This window comes from Sycon ciliatum, chromosome 1, assembly GCF_964019385.1.
Source record: "Sycon ciliatum chromosome 1, ocSycCili1.1, whole genome shotgun sequence".
Lineage (NCBI taxonomy): Eukaryota > Metazoa > Porifera > Calcarea > Leucosolenida > Sycettidae > Sycon > Sycon ciliatum.
The window spans coordinates 85,728,750-85,745,358 of NC_088643.1; the positions used below are offsets into that span (position 1 = coordinate 85,728,750).

At 46.7% G+C, this 16,609-nt stretch overlaps 3 protein-coding genes across 14 annotated transcripts in view; 1 reads left to right on the forward strand and 2 right to left on the reverse strand.

Moving 5' to 3' along the window:
- Nucleotides 1–572: 572 nt before the first annotated feature.
- LOC135806047 (SET domain-containing protein 9-like) lies at nucleotides 573–7,407 on the reverse strand. Of its 12 annotated transcripts, none has more exons than XM_065320189.1 (9): nucleotides 7,028–7,407; nucleotides 6,225–6,305; nucleotides 5,708–5,725; nucleotides 4,681–4,804; nucleotides 3,697–4,037; nucleotides 2,747–2,870; nucleotides 2,023–2,138; nucleotides 1,670–1,802; nucleotides 573–1,235 (listed from the first exon to the last, which is right to left on the reverse strand). In XM_065320189.1, exons 4-9 carry the CDS (start codon nucleotides 4,740–4,742, stop codon nucleotides 1,142–1,144), a joined length of 870 nt encoding a protein of 289 aa, XP_065176261.1. In that variant the 5' UTR covers nucleotides 4,743–4,804; nucleotides 5,708–5,725; nucleotides 6,225–6,305; nucleotides 7,028–7,407; the 3' UTR covers nucleotides 573–1,141. The 12 variants fall into 12 exon arrangements, with proteins under 12 accessions (XP_065176261.1, XP_065176255.1, XP_065176258.1 ...); XM_065320183.1 differs by having other exon boundaries at nucleotides 5,683–5,725; XM_065320186.1 differs by having other exon boundaries at nucleotides 5,653–5,725.
- A 560-nt stretch (nucleotides 7,408–7,967) lies between these two features.
- Nucleotides 7,968–14,309, forward strand: LOC135806048 (serine/arginine repetitive matrix protein 1-like). Its single transcript, XM_065320195.1, has 3 exons — nucleotides 7,968–8,132; nucleotides 8,446–8,553; nucleotides 12,447–14,309. Exons 2-3 carry the CDS (start codon nucleotides 8,470–8,472, stop codon nucleotides 13,791–13,793), a joined length of 1,431 nt encoding a protein of 476 aa, XP_065176267.1. The 5' UTR covers nucleotides 7,968–8,132; nucleotides 8,446–8,469; the 3' UTR covers nucleotides 13,794–14,309.
- A 775-nt stretch (nucleotides 14,310–15,084) lies between these two features.
- Nucleotides 15,085–16,609, reverse strand: part of LOC135806049 (midasin-like) — a 108,651-nt gene continuing 107,126 nt past the window's right edge. Inside the window, exon 117 of the mRNA XM_065320196.1 lies at nucleotides 15,085–15,943. Coding sequence (XP_065176268.1) covers nucleotides 15,809–15,943 — 135 coding nt within the window. The 3' untranslated portion in view covers nucleotides 15,085–15,808. The remainder of the gene's footprint in view (nucleotides 15,944–16,609) is intronic.

Here is a 16,609-nt window from a genome sequence, read left to right on the forward strand (position 1 = left end):
ACAATAATTATTATTGTTAGCCTTTATACAACATGTAGATATAATAGTGTTACAGTCGTCCCTCTCTAATCCGGCACCTTTTGCAACGGCATTTTCTGCTGGATAAACAAGGGCGCTGGATTATCAAATCCTGCCCTCCAACCCGACCCACCTGTTAACATACATGTTTGTGTCGTACGTCAATAGGATATTCCCAAGTGTATGTTACAGGTGTTGTGTACAGGTATGTTACAATGCTCCCTGACAGTATGCGATGTACAACTGCTGGATTAGAAAATCGAAAATCCGTTTTGCCAGAAACTGTGCTGGTTGGCAAGGGTGCTGGATGAACAAGTGCCGGATTAGAGAGGGACGGCTGTATAATGCAGCTGCATGGCCGTAGCACCCAGACCAGCGGATCACCGGCTAGTCCTGCCGGACCCAATTTCGGAAAAAAAGTTGACCTGCCTATAAAGTGCAAAACGGGTTTTTCGTCAATAATGTTCATTTCTGGTGAATTATTCCATTTGGCCGGATCACCTGATATCCCCCCGCTGTGACGGCCTTCAGTGACTCACTGACTGCAGCACTAGTAACACAACAAGGTAACGTTATCATGGTTATGATGATGACAGCATAGCACAAGGCCAAGGACACGCATACCTGGCAAACTATCAAGCAAGGCTTACATTATGGGCGAATCGTTTTTACTCCAATCCAAATTAGCAACAGCAAGTGAGGAAGGTGAACAAAGTCGAAAGAGAAAGAAATAGAGATAGACACTTTAAAACGGTTCACTCAATAAAGTAAATTGGTAATGTCCTCTCAGCACCGCAGTTGGTCCTATTGATTGCTATAAATGAGGAAAGATTGCATTTTCAAAGCTCAAGGGCTCATCCTTTTCTGGATGAACTGTCGAGTCAAGTGCAATTTACGAATGTTCAATATCCTACAGCGACCAGCACTGAGAAGTACATTTTTACCATGCACCTAAGTTACATCCAACCGGAAACATGGAAAGGAAAACTCAACACTACATTGGATGGATCGGACAGCGTTACTGACTTGGGTTATTTTTAGTAGTTACAAGTAAGCACGTGGATCAGCACAAACTTAAAATCCCCGGATGGTCCAGAACCTTGTCAGCAGAATCAAATGGCAGCTATTCCGATACCAGTGTCATGTAGGATGACAGGATTTCTTCTCCAGCAGATATATCACGAGATGCAACGAGCCCGACAATTCTCACCCAAACTCTGCAAGCACAGCGCAGAGACACGGTATGCATTAGGCACATGGTGAGCAGCACTACTATTCCACTTCTGCAGCCCATTCATCAACACATGTTTACACCATATTCATAACCTAGTCTGCAACACGAATGTGTCGATTGATTGCAAGGCTTGCACAAGGCTCATCACAGTTGTTGTTCTAGAACATATTCACTCCATCGACAAGTTAACTTTAAAAAGTTAACTTGTCGATGGAGTGAATATGCTCGTGAAAGCTGCAGTTGTGGACATTGAAAAAAGGTCGAGTCATGGTGAAGAGTGTTTAGTACAAGTCCTTAAAAATTTTAAGCTGTTGATGTGTACCAGGTGCACACACAATGGCCAGCGATATTATTTCTTTCAGGCATATCCGGCTAGGCAGAATTGCACACAACATGACAAGAACGTGCAAATCTTACCTTGTCATGTCCGTCTCTTCACCAGGTGAACAGCATAGTGGCTCGTAATTGAGGTTTGGAATGTAGCGGCGGTGCGCCGGAGGAAATTTCACGAGCAAGTCAGCCTCTTCGTATGACACATTTGCTGGGTTATCTGGAACCGGTCACAAGAGAAAAGAGGATATAGATGACTTGAAAATAACGCATCAGAGATACTTTGAAGCGACTGGCACCATAGCTGCTTTCCTTTGAAGCACTTAAAGAAGTGTTTGTACTTAGAAGTAGACCCGAACCATATGGACCCAATTTGAAGAAGCAGCCAAGAAGACACTACATGTACTCCGTGTAGTGGTATAAACGTATCACTCTCTCACCTTTAGTTCCGTTATTCACAATTTGCCCTATAGACAGGGGATTAATGGTGTATGCTGTCAGCCAACTACTGTCTGCAAGAAAATCAGGGCCTAATCGATCACGATGCCAGCATGATCTGTAGTTGTAGAAAAAGAAGAACACCGTGTCTTGATCCAAGAAAGCTGTGGTATATCATTAGAGAGATCGAACACCATCCTATTGGTAGGACCCAAGAAATTGCTAAGCAAAAGTGCTCTCGGTTGGGAATTTTCCCCAAAAAAATTGTTGGGATGAGGTTTTTGTAAGGCAAAGTAATGGTGCAAAATGCAAGACTACCGGTATGTCCAGTGCACTGCATATGTGGAATTGTTAACAATCATCAAAATGGCTGCCCATGCTCCGGTAGCCGCACTAGCAACTACGTCCCAGGTGAATTTTGGCCATGGCATATCGATCATGATGAGGACATAAGGTCTTTCTCAGCTTGCCATGACAGTGGAGGGTGCAAAATTCCACGCTCCACTTTTGCTGTCGCCATGGGCTGTTGCCATGGAATTTCATAATAATGTCTTATACAATCACCTCCAAAATTTGTGTGCAGTACTGGATAGAGAGTACCGGCAGTTGCACACTCTCGGGGTGATGAACTCTTGATCGCACCAATTGAGTATACTTCAAGAAGTAATACCATAATGTTCTTGTCGAAGAGGGTGAGTTGAAAGGGAATAACCAACGCGTTCTTACCTAAAAATGGATGTCGAGAGGCGAGACAGGCTTCCATCCACTAGTACACCATCGACACAACGCAGGATGAAAGGATTCCCGAGGGATTGGAAGAAAATCGGTTGAAAGGACTGATAAACCGTTCCTAATACACAGCACGACAGCCAGGCCGGTGAGCGGTGGAGCCAATTTCCGCCGATGAAAGTGAAATGTGAACAAACAATGACTTTCATGTACAGCAGGGCCTGCTGGAGAGCCGGGTCAGCCGGGTCACGCGCCCGGCTGGGGAACTGCACAACCTGGCTGAACAGATAACACCGGGTCCAGTCTGACCTGGCTGAAAAATGTCTCAAACTGACAATGGATTCCTAAAATACCGGTATTTTACGACTCGCGGACCCCATCTGTTGCAAATCTAGCGCAATCGTAGTCAGTCCACGGCCACAAGCGACAGAAACTCGGCTACAGTGTAGGGTCAACTGGGGTCAACTGGTTCGAGCGCGATCTCGCCAGCGGCGAGCAGGAAGTCAGGACATTCAAAGTCGATGGGGGCAGGCAGTCAAAAGCGGCGCGAAGAGAAAAAGAACTCACGCTTTGTCGTTTACCTTCTACGTTTGCGGACTTTGATAGTTCGCCTTGTTCTCTAAAATTTCCGATTTCCGGTAATAAATTCGCCTTTCTGTTTTCCTGCGTTTTGAGCAGGCTTTTTGGTTGTTTTTCTGCCGGATGATCTGACCCGGCTTGACCCGGCTGGCCTGCATGCGCCAGGTACACTTTGACCGGGCTGTGTTGAATGTCTAGAGCAGGCCCTGGTACAGGTAGAATAGCGGTCGTGTGGTTTAGTGCCACCCTGTACTTTGAAGGCAACACGAGCAAATTCCCATATTAAGCTAACACAAGCACCGGATGAACATGCCAACAAATCCTGGGCAAGGTACAGCACTTAGAGGCAACCTCAACGCACAACATACCTGGGTACATAGCAACTAGCTGGCCTTTGCGAATGATACCATCATTCAGGAACACTCCGCGGCCAGCGTTCGCTAACGAGCTCTGTCGAACGGCCAACGCAAAGCCGCGACAAAATTGAATCACTGGTCGTGACCGATGGTAGAGAGCACAGCCTGGGCCATATTTTCCATGGCCTGACATGCGATGTCGGCAGCCAGAATCGCCGCATTGGTTAGGACACTGATGGTAACTGTCTTTCTCAATCTTCTCCAGCATAGAGCACACAGTTGATACTTCGTCAACGATGCTGGACGCAATGACTAAGCGCTCATCTACGGACTGATTGGTCCGCCTGACGGCTCTGGGGGCAATAAAACATGATAGCCAACCAGTCTTCAGGATAACAGAAGGAAGACCTTTACACTAGTATTGGCAGCATTGGCAGAGGACAAGCGCTAAGCCAGTGACAGTGAGGTAACTCTACCGTCATGTATAGTGCTGCTCAATGAAATCTGATCAAGCGAGTCTCTGCCACGCTGGGAGCTGTGCAGCCCTAGCCTAGTGGCCTGCGAACACTGGAAGGTTCTGCTGGTGCAGGGCGCAACTCAAGCTCACGCGGTCGGATTTCATTGAGCAGCACTGTACATTGTGAACTGATGTGTACCCGTTGTGTTTGCATTTATCCACAAGCTTCTGTAGGAGTTGCAATGACGATTCAAACTCAAAGAGACCAAGTTCCTCTGGCTTCGCAGAGTGAAGATGATCGAAGGATATTTACGAAGGAGAGTGGTGCATGGTGAAACGGTGCTGAAATATGTGTTTTTTTTTACTTTGTTATAACTTCACAAAATCCAAACGGGAATTTATTCCCAACAACAAGGTAGCAAAGAGGGTGTGTGTGGGTGGGTGTGTGTATGGGGGGGGGGGGGGGGGGGGGGGGGAGGACTGGCATAGCAGAACAGTGTACATAGCCTAGTTGGGCACAACTTGCAACTGGGTCTTACTGAGATGTCCAGTTTGCAAGCAGCCATGGAACAAAGCGGTGTCGATAGCTCCTCCATGACATCACTCCCCGCTAATAAGACACATCAGCACTATCCACGCAGCCGCTAGCAACTAGTGAATTGGCTGAGGACATCAACAAAAAAGGAAAGGACGAAACAACCATGGCAAACACTGTACTTACTCGAGTAGACGCCCCTCTTGAATAATAGCCCCCTTGCAATGACTGTTTAAAATGAATAGAAGCCCCTCTCGAATAGAAAGGAGGACTGCTATTCGCGGAGCATGGGGTGACCAGGCAGTGCCATGTTCGGTAAGATCAAGTGCGTCCAAAATATCACATGTATGTGCATGCATACCGGTACATGCATGTATCCAGGTCGATGCAGTGCATGTGAACTAACCCAAGGTCGAGTGGCATAGCAAATTAAAAGTTTAGGGATTTGATTGGAATACCGGTATGTATCGAAACAAAGGCCCTCTCGAACAGAAGCCCCTCTTAAATAGAAGCCTCCTCAAAATTGGCATTGGATTCGAGTGAGTATGGCAGGAGTACATGTACATGACTCAGTGACATGTGTACAGTGTGCATATGCATTCGTGACTAATGATATTCTGTGGAATGAAAGGGTCTCCCGCGCACAAAATGCTGGTAGGTTGTGGAAGATGTGAATGTCGCCCCAGCAGATGACATTTTGAGCGGCTAAGTCACGTTTAGAGAATGGCGGACGTCTCTATTCCAAGGGTGTTTTACCTAGTACAAGGCCTGAGCATTGGGGCAACAACAACAACAAAAAAGATAGCGAGACTGTGTCTATGCCGACTGCAAAACACTCCACAATAATTCACGGTGGAGTGTTTTGCTGTCGGCATAGACACAGTCTCGCTATCTCCATAGGTGCGTTCCATCAATTATTGATGGAACGCACCTATGGCATTCTGCTTAGAATGACAAGAGACCTATCGCAGCCTACCCGCCAAACACAAGTCAGTCAAGAACACACCTGCTACGCGCTCCGCCTGACTTACATCCTAGTGTCCATTCACCTGCCTTGGCAACAGAACATGGCACAAGCGTAAACAACAGTAATCTGCATGTGAGCCAGGCAGCAGCTACTAACGTTACTAGCAACAATGCTAAGCTAAAGTCCCTGACAGCGTGACTGTCATGACCGATGGTCATGCCCTTCACCATGGCTACGCTGCCCAGGAGGGGCCTAAACAAGGCTACTAACTTAATACTAGTACATGACTATTCACTCCACATGTAGTCATGTACTCGCCGCAGTACCAGTGCACTCCACATGCAGTCATGTACTCGCCGCAGTACCAGTGCACTCCACATGCAGCCATGTACTCGCCGCAGTACCAGTGCACTCCACATGCAGTCATGTACTCGCCGCAGTACCAGTGCACTCCACATGCAGCCATGTACTCGCCGCAGTACCAGTGCACTCCACATGCAGTCATGTACTCGCCGCAGTACCAGTGCAGCTGCACGCGCACACTACAATGTAGTAAGCGATCAACACATGAGCAGTCTTACACTGTCTGTGGCTGTATGCGGCTCTCAGCTCTCTCGCTCCGCACATACCAGCCGGTCTGCGTTACATGTATGGTCCAATAGCTAGCAGTCAAACGATCCCGCATGGCCATCATGGACACACACACACGTGCACGAGCACACACACACGTGCACGAGCACACACACAGATACGCAAAAGCGCTGTGGGCCCTGGTTAGCGCCAGACGCTACTTGTGACATCTTATGCATATGAGCAAGAGTACATAACCCCCCAGAGTGTGCAACGCCGATCCAGCTCTGTGTAGGGTCTTGGTCGAGCGGAATCGGATCTTCTGATGTCATGCGTACACTTCACACCAGCGCAAGGCCGGTCTCGAGGCAGGGCACCATTGTTTTTGATCCAAGAGTACCCGCGAGTCCCCGGGTTCCCCTCAGATGTGTACGGTATTATGACGCAAAGATCCGATTCCGCTCGACCAAGACCCTATGCAGAGCTGGATCAGGCGTTGCACACTCTAGGGGGTTATGTACTCTTGATATGAGATAGCGGTAGTGATTTCGGCGATAATTTTGTAGGACTGGTGTGGGGTGCGGGCAGCTGGGAGCGGACATCTGTCTTATGCATCATATTCTGGCAACTTTTCTCATGCCGGCATGCACATGTACCTATAAATAATAATTTCAAATGATTGGACACTAGAATAAGTTATACTAGTACTTCGAAGTATCAGCTACGCACACATCGAATAACTGATTTTATGTCACGGTCGTGGAAATGGGCCTAACAATTAATTGTGTTTTCTAGATTGCAGTATTTTACTTACTTTTTACTATGCGTGCAGGAGCTTGCTGAAGCTGTTCTAAATAGTACTGTCATCCCAAGCCGAGGGTTACCATGGTGTACTGTGGCCTACGGAGCAATTAGAGTGTATGTCCAAAGCAGGGAGTACGACTAGTACGAGTACACTGTGGTTCAAAGTATCTCGGTTGTGCTAGCGTTGCGATGTAGCAACGCTGAGTACAATAGCCAATATCAACGACAAGCATGAATGACTGCTATAACACAGCAAACTGTACTTTTCTTGTTCCCTACAAACATCACCGGGCCTTGGACTAACTAGCTGTGCCTGGTATACGAAAAAGTGCGAGCTCTAAATACTAATACCGGTAGACTAGCAATAGTGCCAGTGGTGAGTTCCGGTAGTACAGTGGTGAGAGATTTTTTCTTCAGACTTTTCACGTTTGCAGTGCTGCCAAAATATTTTCGCCCAAAACCGGACACCCTTTTTTACCGCTAGCGATACACCATGATACACCGCCCATGCATGATCCACTGTGTGTCGTCTCGTATACCTCGAGTACGAGTACGTAGAGCTCCTAGATCCTGCATTCAGCGTGGGCAGCTAGCTCCGCCGTTGCTATAGCGCCTACACAAAATTAATCATGACAGTCATAACGATTAGTAAATCGCTCAGCCAGCTCAGGTCATCATGGTCATTCAGATCAGACTCATCACATCACGATCGCATATCGAGCTCATGCATAGTCGTAGCAAGAGTGGTTTAATATGTACTCTTGATAGTAGTCTACGTAATGATCTGATGTGTAGCTAGCTCAGCCTACAAGTACAACTGCCCACGCGTAGATCTACGCTGAATCATCTCCACCAGGGAGTCGTATTTTACGACTCCCTGATCTCCACATAATTATAGTCATTTCATGTTTTTGCTGTATTAAAAAAGTCGACAAAACAACACATTTTTCTTCAAAATGTGAGCAAGTGACAATAGCTCATGCTCAGGAGGATCATCGTTTGCTCGCTTTTTGACTCTCAACCAGCTTCTCATTCCGCCAGACCAATGGTTGCTGTAGGTGCTCACACTCGATTCTAAGATCAGGCGAACGGGCTAGCTGCCAGATTCTCAAACCGTAAGGGACAGATGCAAGTAAACTGTCAGGTATTCGCTGTAACTTCTCAGCAGTCATCCCTACAAAATTTTCTTCTCTTTTCATTTTCAATCAACTAAGTTACTTCCGCATCATCCACCCACCTAGAGAATCTGGGCTGTTACTTTCAAGTCCTACCCTGCTAAATTCTAGCAGTGTCGTTACTTGCTGTTCATACATGCACAACCGTCTTTCAGGAACCTACCAATACATCTCCAGGAAACGCATAAAAATGTTTGTGTCACAGCCACAACCCGTTTAGACCTAACTATAGGCGCCTTGTTGCTTCTCACAGGAGTGACAGGGCTACACGGCATCTATGGAGGCTACTCTTGTATCGCGTGGTGACTTTCGAGGACACCTGGAAGATCGATTCACCGAACGCTGTCCAGACTATGCTGAGGTGAGAATTGTGTAATTTTCCATGCATTCCAGTACAAAATGTCACTCTCACTGGCTGTGGATAGTATAGTTGGTGAATGTTACAGGTATTCTAAAATCAATCTACATGACGGTACATAGTATGGCAAGTCGAATTTTATTTTGTGTACAGTAAGTAGACATGCATTACACTGTATATACTGTATATACTGTATAGTGTAAGACGGCATAACGGTATACGGTAATTGTTCCTATGGATAAAACAAGAATACCAGAACCCGCCTTTGAAAGAGCCTTGTTTGACTGGCCACTTGGCAGTTGCATTATAGAGGAGTCCTTCAGACAATATTCAGGCTCTATGTACAGTTACATGTCGTAAGTGTCCAGTGGTCAGTCATCCGGCACGTCGCCGGTTACCAACAGCGCACTGACAGCTCATATACTGTATACTTTCAGTACTGCTTCAAGTAATTGTGGACAGTGAGCATCATGAACGTTGTTGTTGTGTAACATCACGTACAAGTTATGTAGATTTGGAGCACGACAACTACTCCAGCATGATACTAGTAAGAGAGCATCAAACAAATACATGTAAGATCATGCTCTACAGTGCATTTGATGCGTGAACAGTCAACACAAGATGTTGCTGCAGTTATCAGAATACCCATTTATCCAACAGCGTCCAGTTCTGAGGGTGCTGGATAACTGACACACAATGACACTCCTGTGAGTCCGCACCTCCCAGTTTTATTGAGAACTAGCATACTTGACTTGGCCTTGTCAAGGACAGCAGTTGCCCTGAGGCGAGTTCTAGCTAGCGTGTTGCCGTTACATGCATACTGAATGATAGCCGGAAAAACACACTTGCACACACACTTGCATGCACGCACACACACACACACACAGAACAGAACAGGTTTACTCGTATGTCACATGACCACCAACTTAGAAACAAACAGCTGGAGCATACAACGCTGAGCATTCAATGCGCACAAAACGCTGTATGTCCATCGCACCCTGATTGCTCCAGTGTGATGGCTGTAATCAAGAGTACATGAAAACCAGAGTGTGCAGCTTGGGGCCTTTTCTGCTATGGGTGTCTGTCACGGCGAAATTCCGTGATTACATCATATTTGGCCCAGATCTGAGGCGGGAAGTGGCGTAGTGCGTACAACTGAGCTGCAGTTGTGCAGAAAGAGACCTGCTTGAATCCTGCTTGTACGCACTACATCACTAAAATGATGTAATCACGGAATTTCGCCGTGACAGCAACCCATCCGAGCTGCACACTCTGGTTTTCATGTACTCTTGCTGTAATTCACAAGACTTCACCATGGAAAATGTCACAGTACTTTTTGGCCATTTCACCACCACTGTGACTGTATTGTTGCTGACTCAAACTTTGCTGTAGTAATGTGTACATGATTATAAATTGTCACTGGTGTACTTGCCATAAAGTAACTCAACTTACTTTATGGTTGATAAATATGATGGTAAAGACACACCTGGCAATATGGCGGTAAACACACGCCTGCCCACACACGCTCTCTGTTGTAGTTGTATCAGTGATGGTGATCACCACTATTGTACTTCAAGGATTGCCAGTGGAACTATTTTTGGTTTTGCCCGTGCAAGAGGCTTTTTGGGATACTCCATCAAAGTCTGTGAGTTGTAGTCTGTGAGTTGTAGTCTGTGAGTTGTAGTCTGTGAGTTGTAGTCTGTGAGTTGTAGTCTGTGAGTTGTAGTCTGTGAGTTGTAGTCTGTGAGTTGTAGTCTGTGAGTTGTAGTCTGTGAGTTGTAGTCTGTGAGTTGTAGTCTGTGAGTTGTAGGCGGTGTTTACATGAGGCGTTTCAACCCGGGTTGAGTTCGACCCGGGTCAGATTTCAACCCGCCATGTGCACAAAATGAATGGCGCGTTTACATGACGCATTGCGCTTGACCCGGGTTGAAATTTCGCCCCGGGTTGATTTCAACCCTCCCCCCAAGGGGAGGGTTGAAATCAACCCGGGTCAAGAAAATCGTACAAACGTACTTCTGTGCGTATCTCGCGCCAGGTTTGAACAGTACTGCAGATGCAAATTTCGCGCGAACGGATTCACGTGACCATACAGGACTGTAGAAGTGGACTTTTGGCGGCATGTCAGTATTTGACCCGGGTCAACTGTCTTCATGTAAACGCTCACCTCTTTTGTCTGTCGTACAGACTTTCAACCCGGGCTGAACTCGACCCGGGTTGAAATTTCTCATGTAAACACAGACGTATTCTGTGAGTTGTAGTCTGTGAGTTGTAGTTTGTGCCGTTCTTCTTTTAATGTGCTACGATCTTCGGGTACTGTAAAACCGGAAAGTTTAACGACCAAAAAGTTTAACGTTTTTGTAATTTTGGCATGATAACGTGCCGAAAGATTAGTGATGGCTACCTGGCCACCCAGAACATGCATCGATGTATGCGCATCTTTACCCAGACATCTTGAACCGGGTTTGGGATAACGTTTCTTCAAATAACGAAAAAGAATTGGTCGTTAAAACGTTAGACTTTCCGGTTTTACAGTACTTGGTGAAATCCTAGCCTGTTCTGTGCCCACTAGTACTGTGCAGGCTAAACACTGTACACTGTACACCAGCCAGTCTACTAGCCACTCATCACTAATAACTACTGCAGTGCTCAGTACTATTCCTCCAGGACTTGGCTACATGCATGTGCCTACTAGACCTGGTACATACCGTAAAGTCGCGGGTAAAAGCCGGGCTTATAAGCATAAAAGCCGGACTTATAAGCATATAAGCCGCTTTCTGCATCAGGCTTTAATGCAAACCATGCTTATATGCACCACTGATATTTTTGCCAGGCTTCTACGCGCGACACGCGTAGATCTACCACTGACTACCGGTAAGGCGGCAGTTTTACTATGCACCGTACATAGCGCATGCACTCTTGACCTACCCGATCCGCGCTTGCATAGAAGCCAGGCTTATATGCATTTGACCCGTTTGATTTTCAGGCTTCTATCCGCGATGTGCTTGTATGCAAACCCGGCTTTTATCCGCGACTTTACGGTATACATTGCGGACTTGTATGATGAGCGAGAAAAAAACACACCAGCCCCCACTCCGTGTCGCTTCCTAGCTGGTGTTTCAACTGGGTCAGATCTACAATAATAGAGGCTGTTAAGCACAGTACATGTTCAATGAGAAAGGTCACACTTGCTGTGCCGGATTGTGCGGAGTTCCATCCACAGGAACACCTGCACTGGCATGCACGTGTTGGTTCAATGGCGTATTTTATTGTACACGCTGAAGTCACTTCACAGGTAGAAAAATGACAGTGGCTGGGCCGATGGTACTTTACAGTGCATTAGTTATTTATGGTGAATTGCGTTACTCTACATTGTAATGAGATTATAGTCCGCCCTTTAGGCCTTTGTCTGCCCTTCACCTGCTCCGTAATGATTTCATTCGATTTTGTAAGTTGCAGGCGAGTGCAAAGCCAGCATACCTACAGTCCATTCATTGGAAACTGGCACCCTAACTTGTTGGTGTCTCCCGCACATAGTTGTAGATATCATGAAAACAACGTTTAATACATTCTGCATTGTGTGACCCGTGCAATTACTCCTTGCCACATTTCAGGCCACAAAAGTCCAAGAACAGGGAAATAGAAATTCAGCCAGGTTTTGCAAAATTAGGACAGGTATGCCCTGGAAAAATGTATGGAGAAGCAGATCCAAAACCCAGCATTTTGAGATTAAAGTGGATTTTTGATCCTCAATTCGGCCCGAATCCGACTTTAAAAAGCCAGCGGGACTGTTTCCGATGAATGGACTGTAGCAATGTACTGTGAAAGTGGGCATGAAATCTTTAGGTATGAAGTAGGTATAAACAGTCCTTTTTGGATGTATTTTTTGCCCTTTGCAGGTTGGTGAGAAAGTTTTTGAGCGACCTGTTATAGTCCCCTGGCCTCCAGCGGATCTATCCCACCGTCACTCCGGGCACAACCACCATGGTTCAGCCAGTGGTGATGGCAACGCTGGTGCCTTTGACCGTCGTACGCAAGATACATGGTATCGCCGTGACAACAAGTCTCGCTATGATGATCGAAGCTCGGCTAGTAACAGCGGCAGCGGCAGCAATTATCAGAATCGCCGCTATCGCCGTGAGCCATACCGTGATCTGGATGATGTGCGGGAACAGAAAACAAAGTATGAAGAACGGCAAGATGAAGCTGAAGATGTGGCCAACTTCTTGGATAACTACCGTCGCACTATGATGGAGGCCAAGGACCATGAGAAAAAATCTACTGAACCGTCGGGCAAATCTCCAGGAACATCCAAATCTAGTCTAGCTGACACTGGAGCAGCGTCAGCACTGGCTTCTCGGCAGCCTAGTGCTGCTGTTCCTGGTACCTCATCCAAACCGGGCCATTACAACCTTCTTCAGCATGTCTTAGGATCTTCGTCACGGCCCACTAAAACTGCTGAACCTGCCCTAAATGATGCTGCCTTGGCCCCTTACCGGATAAAGCCCGGTGCGAAATCTCCCACTTCTGAAGAGCGGGAGGTTGGCACAAAACACCACCCGCTTCCCCATCAAATACCAGGAGCGTTGGGTAAGAAGCGTGTTCAGCGTGCTGCACAGCTGGCTGCTCGCAATGGTTCTGAGGGATCGGAAAAAGGCGGGCAGAAAAAGGTGAGCGCTGCTGCAGTTGAACGCTCGCGGAAAGCTATCAGGGATGCTGTCCAAGCGGCTGGCGGGAAAGCAGCGGCTGGGTCTGGCACTGCTAGCTTAGCCAAGCATATTAGCGGTGTATCCTCACCACAGAAAACACCTCGCAGTCATGGTACGGTTAGTCCTGTCAAGGCCAGTCCCAAGGCCAGTCCTGTCAGCTCTCGTAGAGCATCGGCTTCGTCTCCGCACAAGGTGTCCTCGCCGGGTCAGAATTCTCCCGGCCAGCTGAGATCAGAGTTGATGATAGATGAGTCCAGGATTGTGCTGCGCGTCGCCGGTATGAGTTCTCCTGCGAAGATATCCCCTACTGTAACGCGGTCACCTCCAGAAATGGAGACTGTCCCTCCTCCTGTTATTACTTCAGAGCCACCACTGAAACTCAGCATTCGTCTTCCACCTCCACCGCCTGAGTTTGGCAATGACACCAACAGTGCTTCAGAAAAGGTCAAGAAACACCACAAGAAACACAAGAAGCACAAGCGCCACCATGATTCGTTGGAGATGGCACCAGCCGGGAAGAAAGCCAAGCTTCACTAGCTGTACTGTATGGTGTCGCCTTGCCAGGCATGTTACCTGCACTACCTCACCTTACTGATGATTTACTCAGGGTCTTTGTGTGTGTGTGTGTGTGTGTGTGTGTGTGTGTGTGTGTGTGTGTGTGTGTGTGTGTGTGTGTGTGTGTGTTTGCCAGTGTTGTTGTCAGTTCGTGTTTTCTCTAGTGTTGTTTTCTGTGCTAGACAAAGCCTCATTTTTCATGTCTTTAACGTTATTTACTTCGTGCTGAATTTATCATGCTTTTTATTCTTACGCTGATTGAAGAAACTTAACCTCCGAAATACCCTGACTATAAGTTTGTTGGAGCTGATATAGCTCACAATCGTCTTGTCTCATGAAATCTAGCAAAGCTTAGCTCTCACGCCCACGAAAAACATGCTGATATTTAAGCCTCAGAGTGCCACTCTGTCTTCATAGTTCTGATTGCATATCTCTGTTTTATTTCCATCATTCTCCTACCAACAGTTCGATTGGTTGTGTTCGATCTTTAGAACTGACTTTGCCCCTGTGCAGTGTGGATTGTCCTACTGCTGCTGCCACTGGCTGGGCACAGGGTGTTGTAATCCGGGTGGTTTATCCACTTGAAAGGGTCTGTGCAAGGGCTTCACCAAATCGCTGTTCAGTGTGTTTCCACTATGGATTTCGACCGTCATGTTTGTGCTACGCACTCGCGATTTGTTCGCCGATCTCTTTGCAACCTAAGTGATATCGTTCACTGAAGATGCTTTGAGGTGATGTCACATACGCAGGTGATGCATTCGTTTATTTACTACTTGTAAGACCACATGCCATGCACGTAAAACACAAGTGGCTATGGATTTCGATCGTTATGTTTGTGCTACACACTCGCGATTTGTTCGCTGATCTCACTGGCTGCGTTCGATTATGCACTTGAATCGATTCATGCATCAATTCAAGTCGTTCGATTTTCACGTCGTGAGCCCTGGAATCGATTCGGAATCCATTCACCCTAGTCACATGGGGTGATGGGAATAGCGCGAATCGATTCATGAATGGATTCGCGTGCATAATCGAACGCACTCACTGCAACCGAAGTGATATCGTTCACTGAAGGTGCTTTGAGGTAGTGTCACATACACAGGTGATGCACTTGTTTATTTACTACTTGTAGGACCACATGCCGTGCACGTAAAATGCAAGTCATGTACCGATGCGTGTATCCAGCCAAAGTTTAGTGCTGCTCAACAATCGTGAGTTGCACAAGCCGCTGTGAGCAGGTCCAACACTGGGCTGTACTGATGCAGGGTGCATGCTTATCGGCGAAATTGGATTTCATTGAGGGTGCACATGTGAATAAACTACAATGAATAGTAGTAAACACATCGGGCATCTAACTTTAGAGTAGTTTTTATGCTTTGGAGCCAATGGATCATGAAAGAGAATACATTCTGAGTTCAGGTAGAAGTATGAAACTGAAACACTGGAACAAATAACCGGTTTGCAGGCATGGACAAGAAGTGCCCTCAAGACCAGTACATTAATTAAAAAACCCACACAAACTGTGGAATCGAGCATCCATCAATGGCTCAAGAAAAGGAAAAAGAGCAGCCTGCGAAAGAAAGAAAAAATGCTTGTTTCAAGACAAACTCTACCTGGAACCAAGCCGGGTTAGTGTGCATGCAACTCCATGTGATATGCTGGCAGTGCACATGCATGGAGAGAATAGCTGTACCAAAATCACGAGGATTATTGATTTTTAAATTAAAAAAGAAGAAGAAGAAGAAGAAGAAGAAGAAGAAGAAGAAGAAGAAGAAGAAGAAGAAGAAGAAGAAGAAGAAGAAGAAGAAGCAGTAGTTGATTTAGTGTCCACAAGGGAAGGAGCATCAACAATGAGATTATTAGACCTATGCAAGGAAAACGCATGTACCGTTACATGTATAATTATGCTGACCCTGGTTGAGATGATCATGCACAGCACAACACATAGTGGGAAAACAGAGCTGTAGGGATTTTTGAATGAGATGCAGAGATGTGGATTACTGGTGCTCAACAGACAGCATTTCGAACCACTGCCTCATGGCGCTGCCCAGAACGTCAGCCAGTGAGTTGATATCCCGCAAGACAACGTAGAACGGGAAGGGGAAGTCCTCCATGTAACCCGTCACAACAGGCTGAACAAGAGCAAACAATGTAGACAGAGGTGAGCCAATAGATAGAACTACAGTAAGAACAACAGCGGGTTCGGCGACAACAACGACAAGGTGCTACGAGCTGGTAAATAACTAAAACAAGGCGATCAAAAGTAAGTCTTTTCCCTGTTTCAACTCCAATAGAGCTGTCATCAATTTCTTCGTGCAACTATGGCACACATAAACATGACGACAACAGTTCAGTCAGGTGCTGAAGAACGGGTTCAGTCAGGTGCTGAAGAACGGGTTCAGTCAGGTGCTGAAGAACGGGTTCAGTCAGGTGCTGAAGAACGGGTTCAGTCAGGTGCTGAAGAACGGGTTCAGTCAGGTGCTGAAGAACGGGTTCAGTCAGGTGCTGAAGAACGGGTTCAGTCAGGTGCTGAAGAACGGGTTCAGTCAGGTGCTGAAGAACGGGTTCAGTCAGGTGCTGAAGAACTGGATCAGAATCGTAACCTTGCCTGCTCTTATTGTTCATGTAGAATTGAGCCACCATGTTCATAATTATGGTGTCCCGTATCTGATAAAAGTCTAGCCTGTTTGTTCTTCGACGCATCCTTCTCCGGCACCTATTGATGTGACTACATGCAATGGACTGCAGTTTTTGTCTGGTCTCTGGAGGTTATCTACCGTCAGCATTCAATGTGTGCC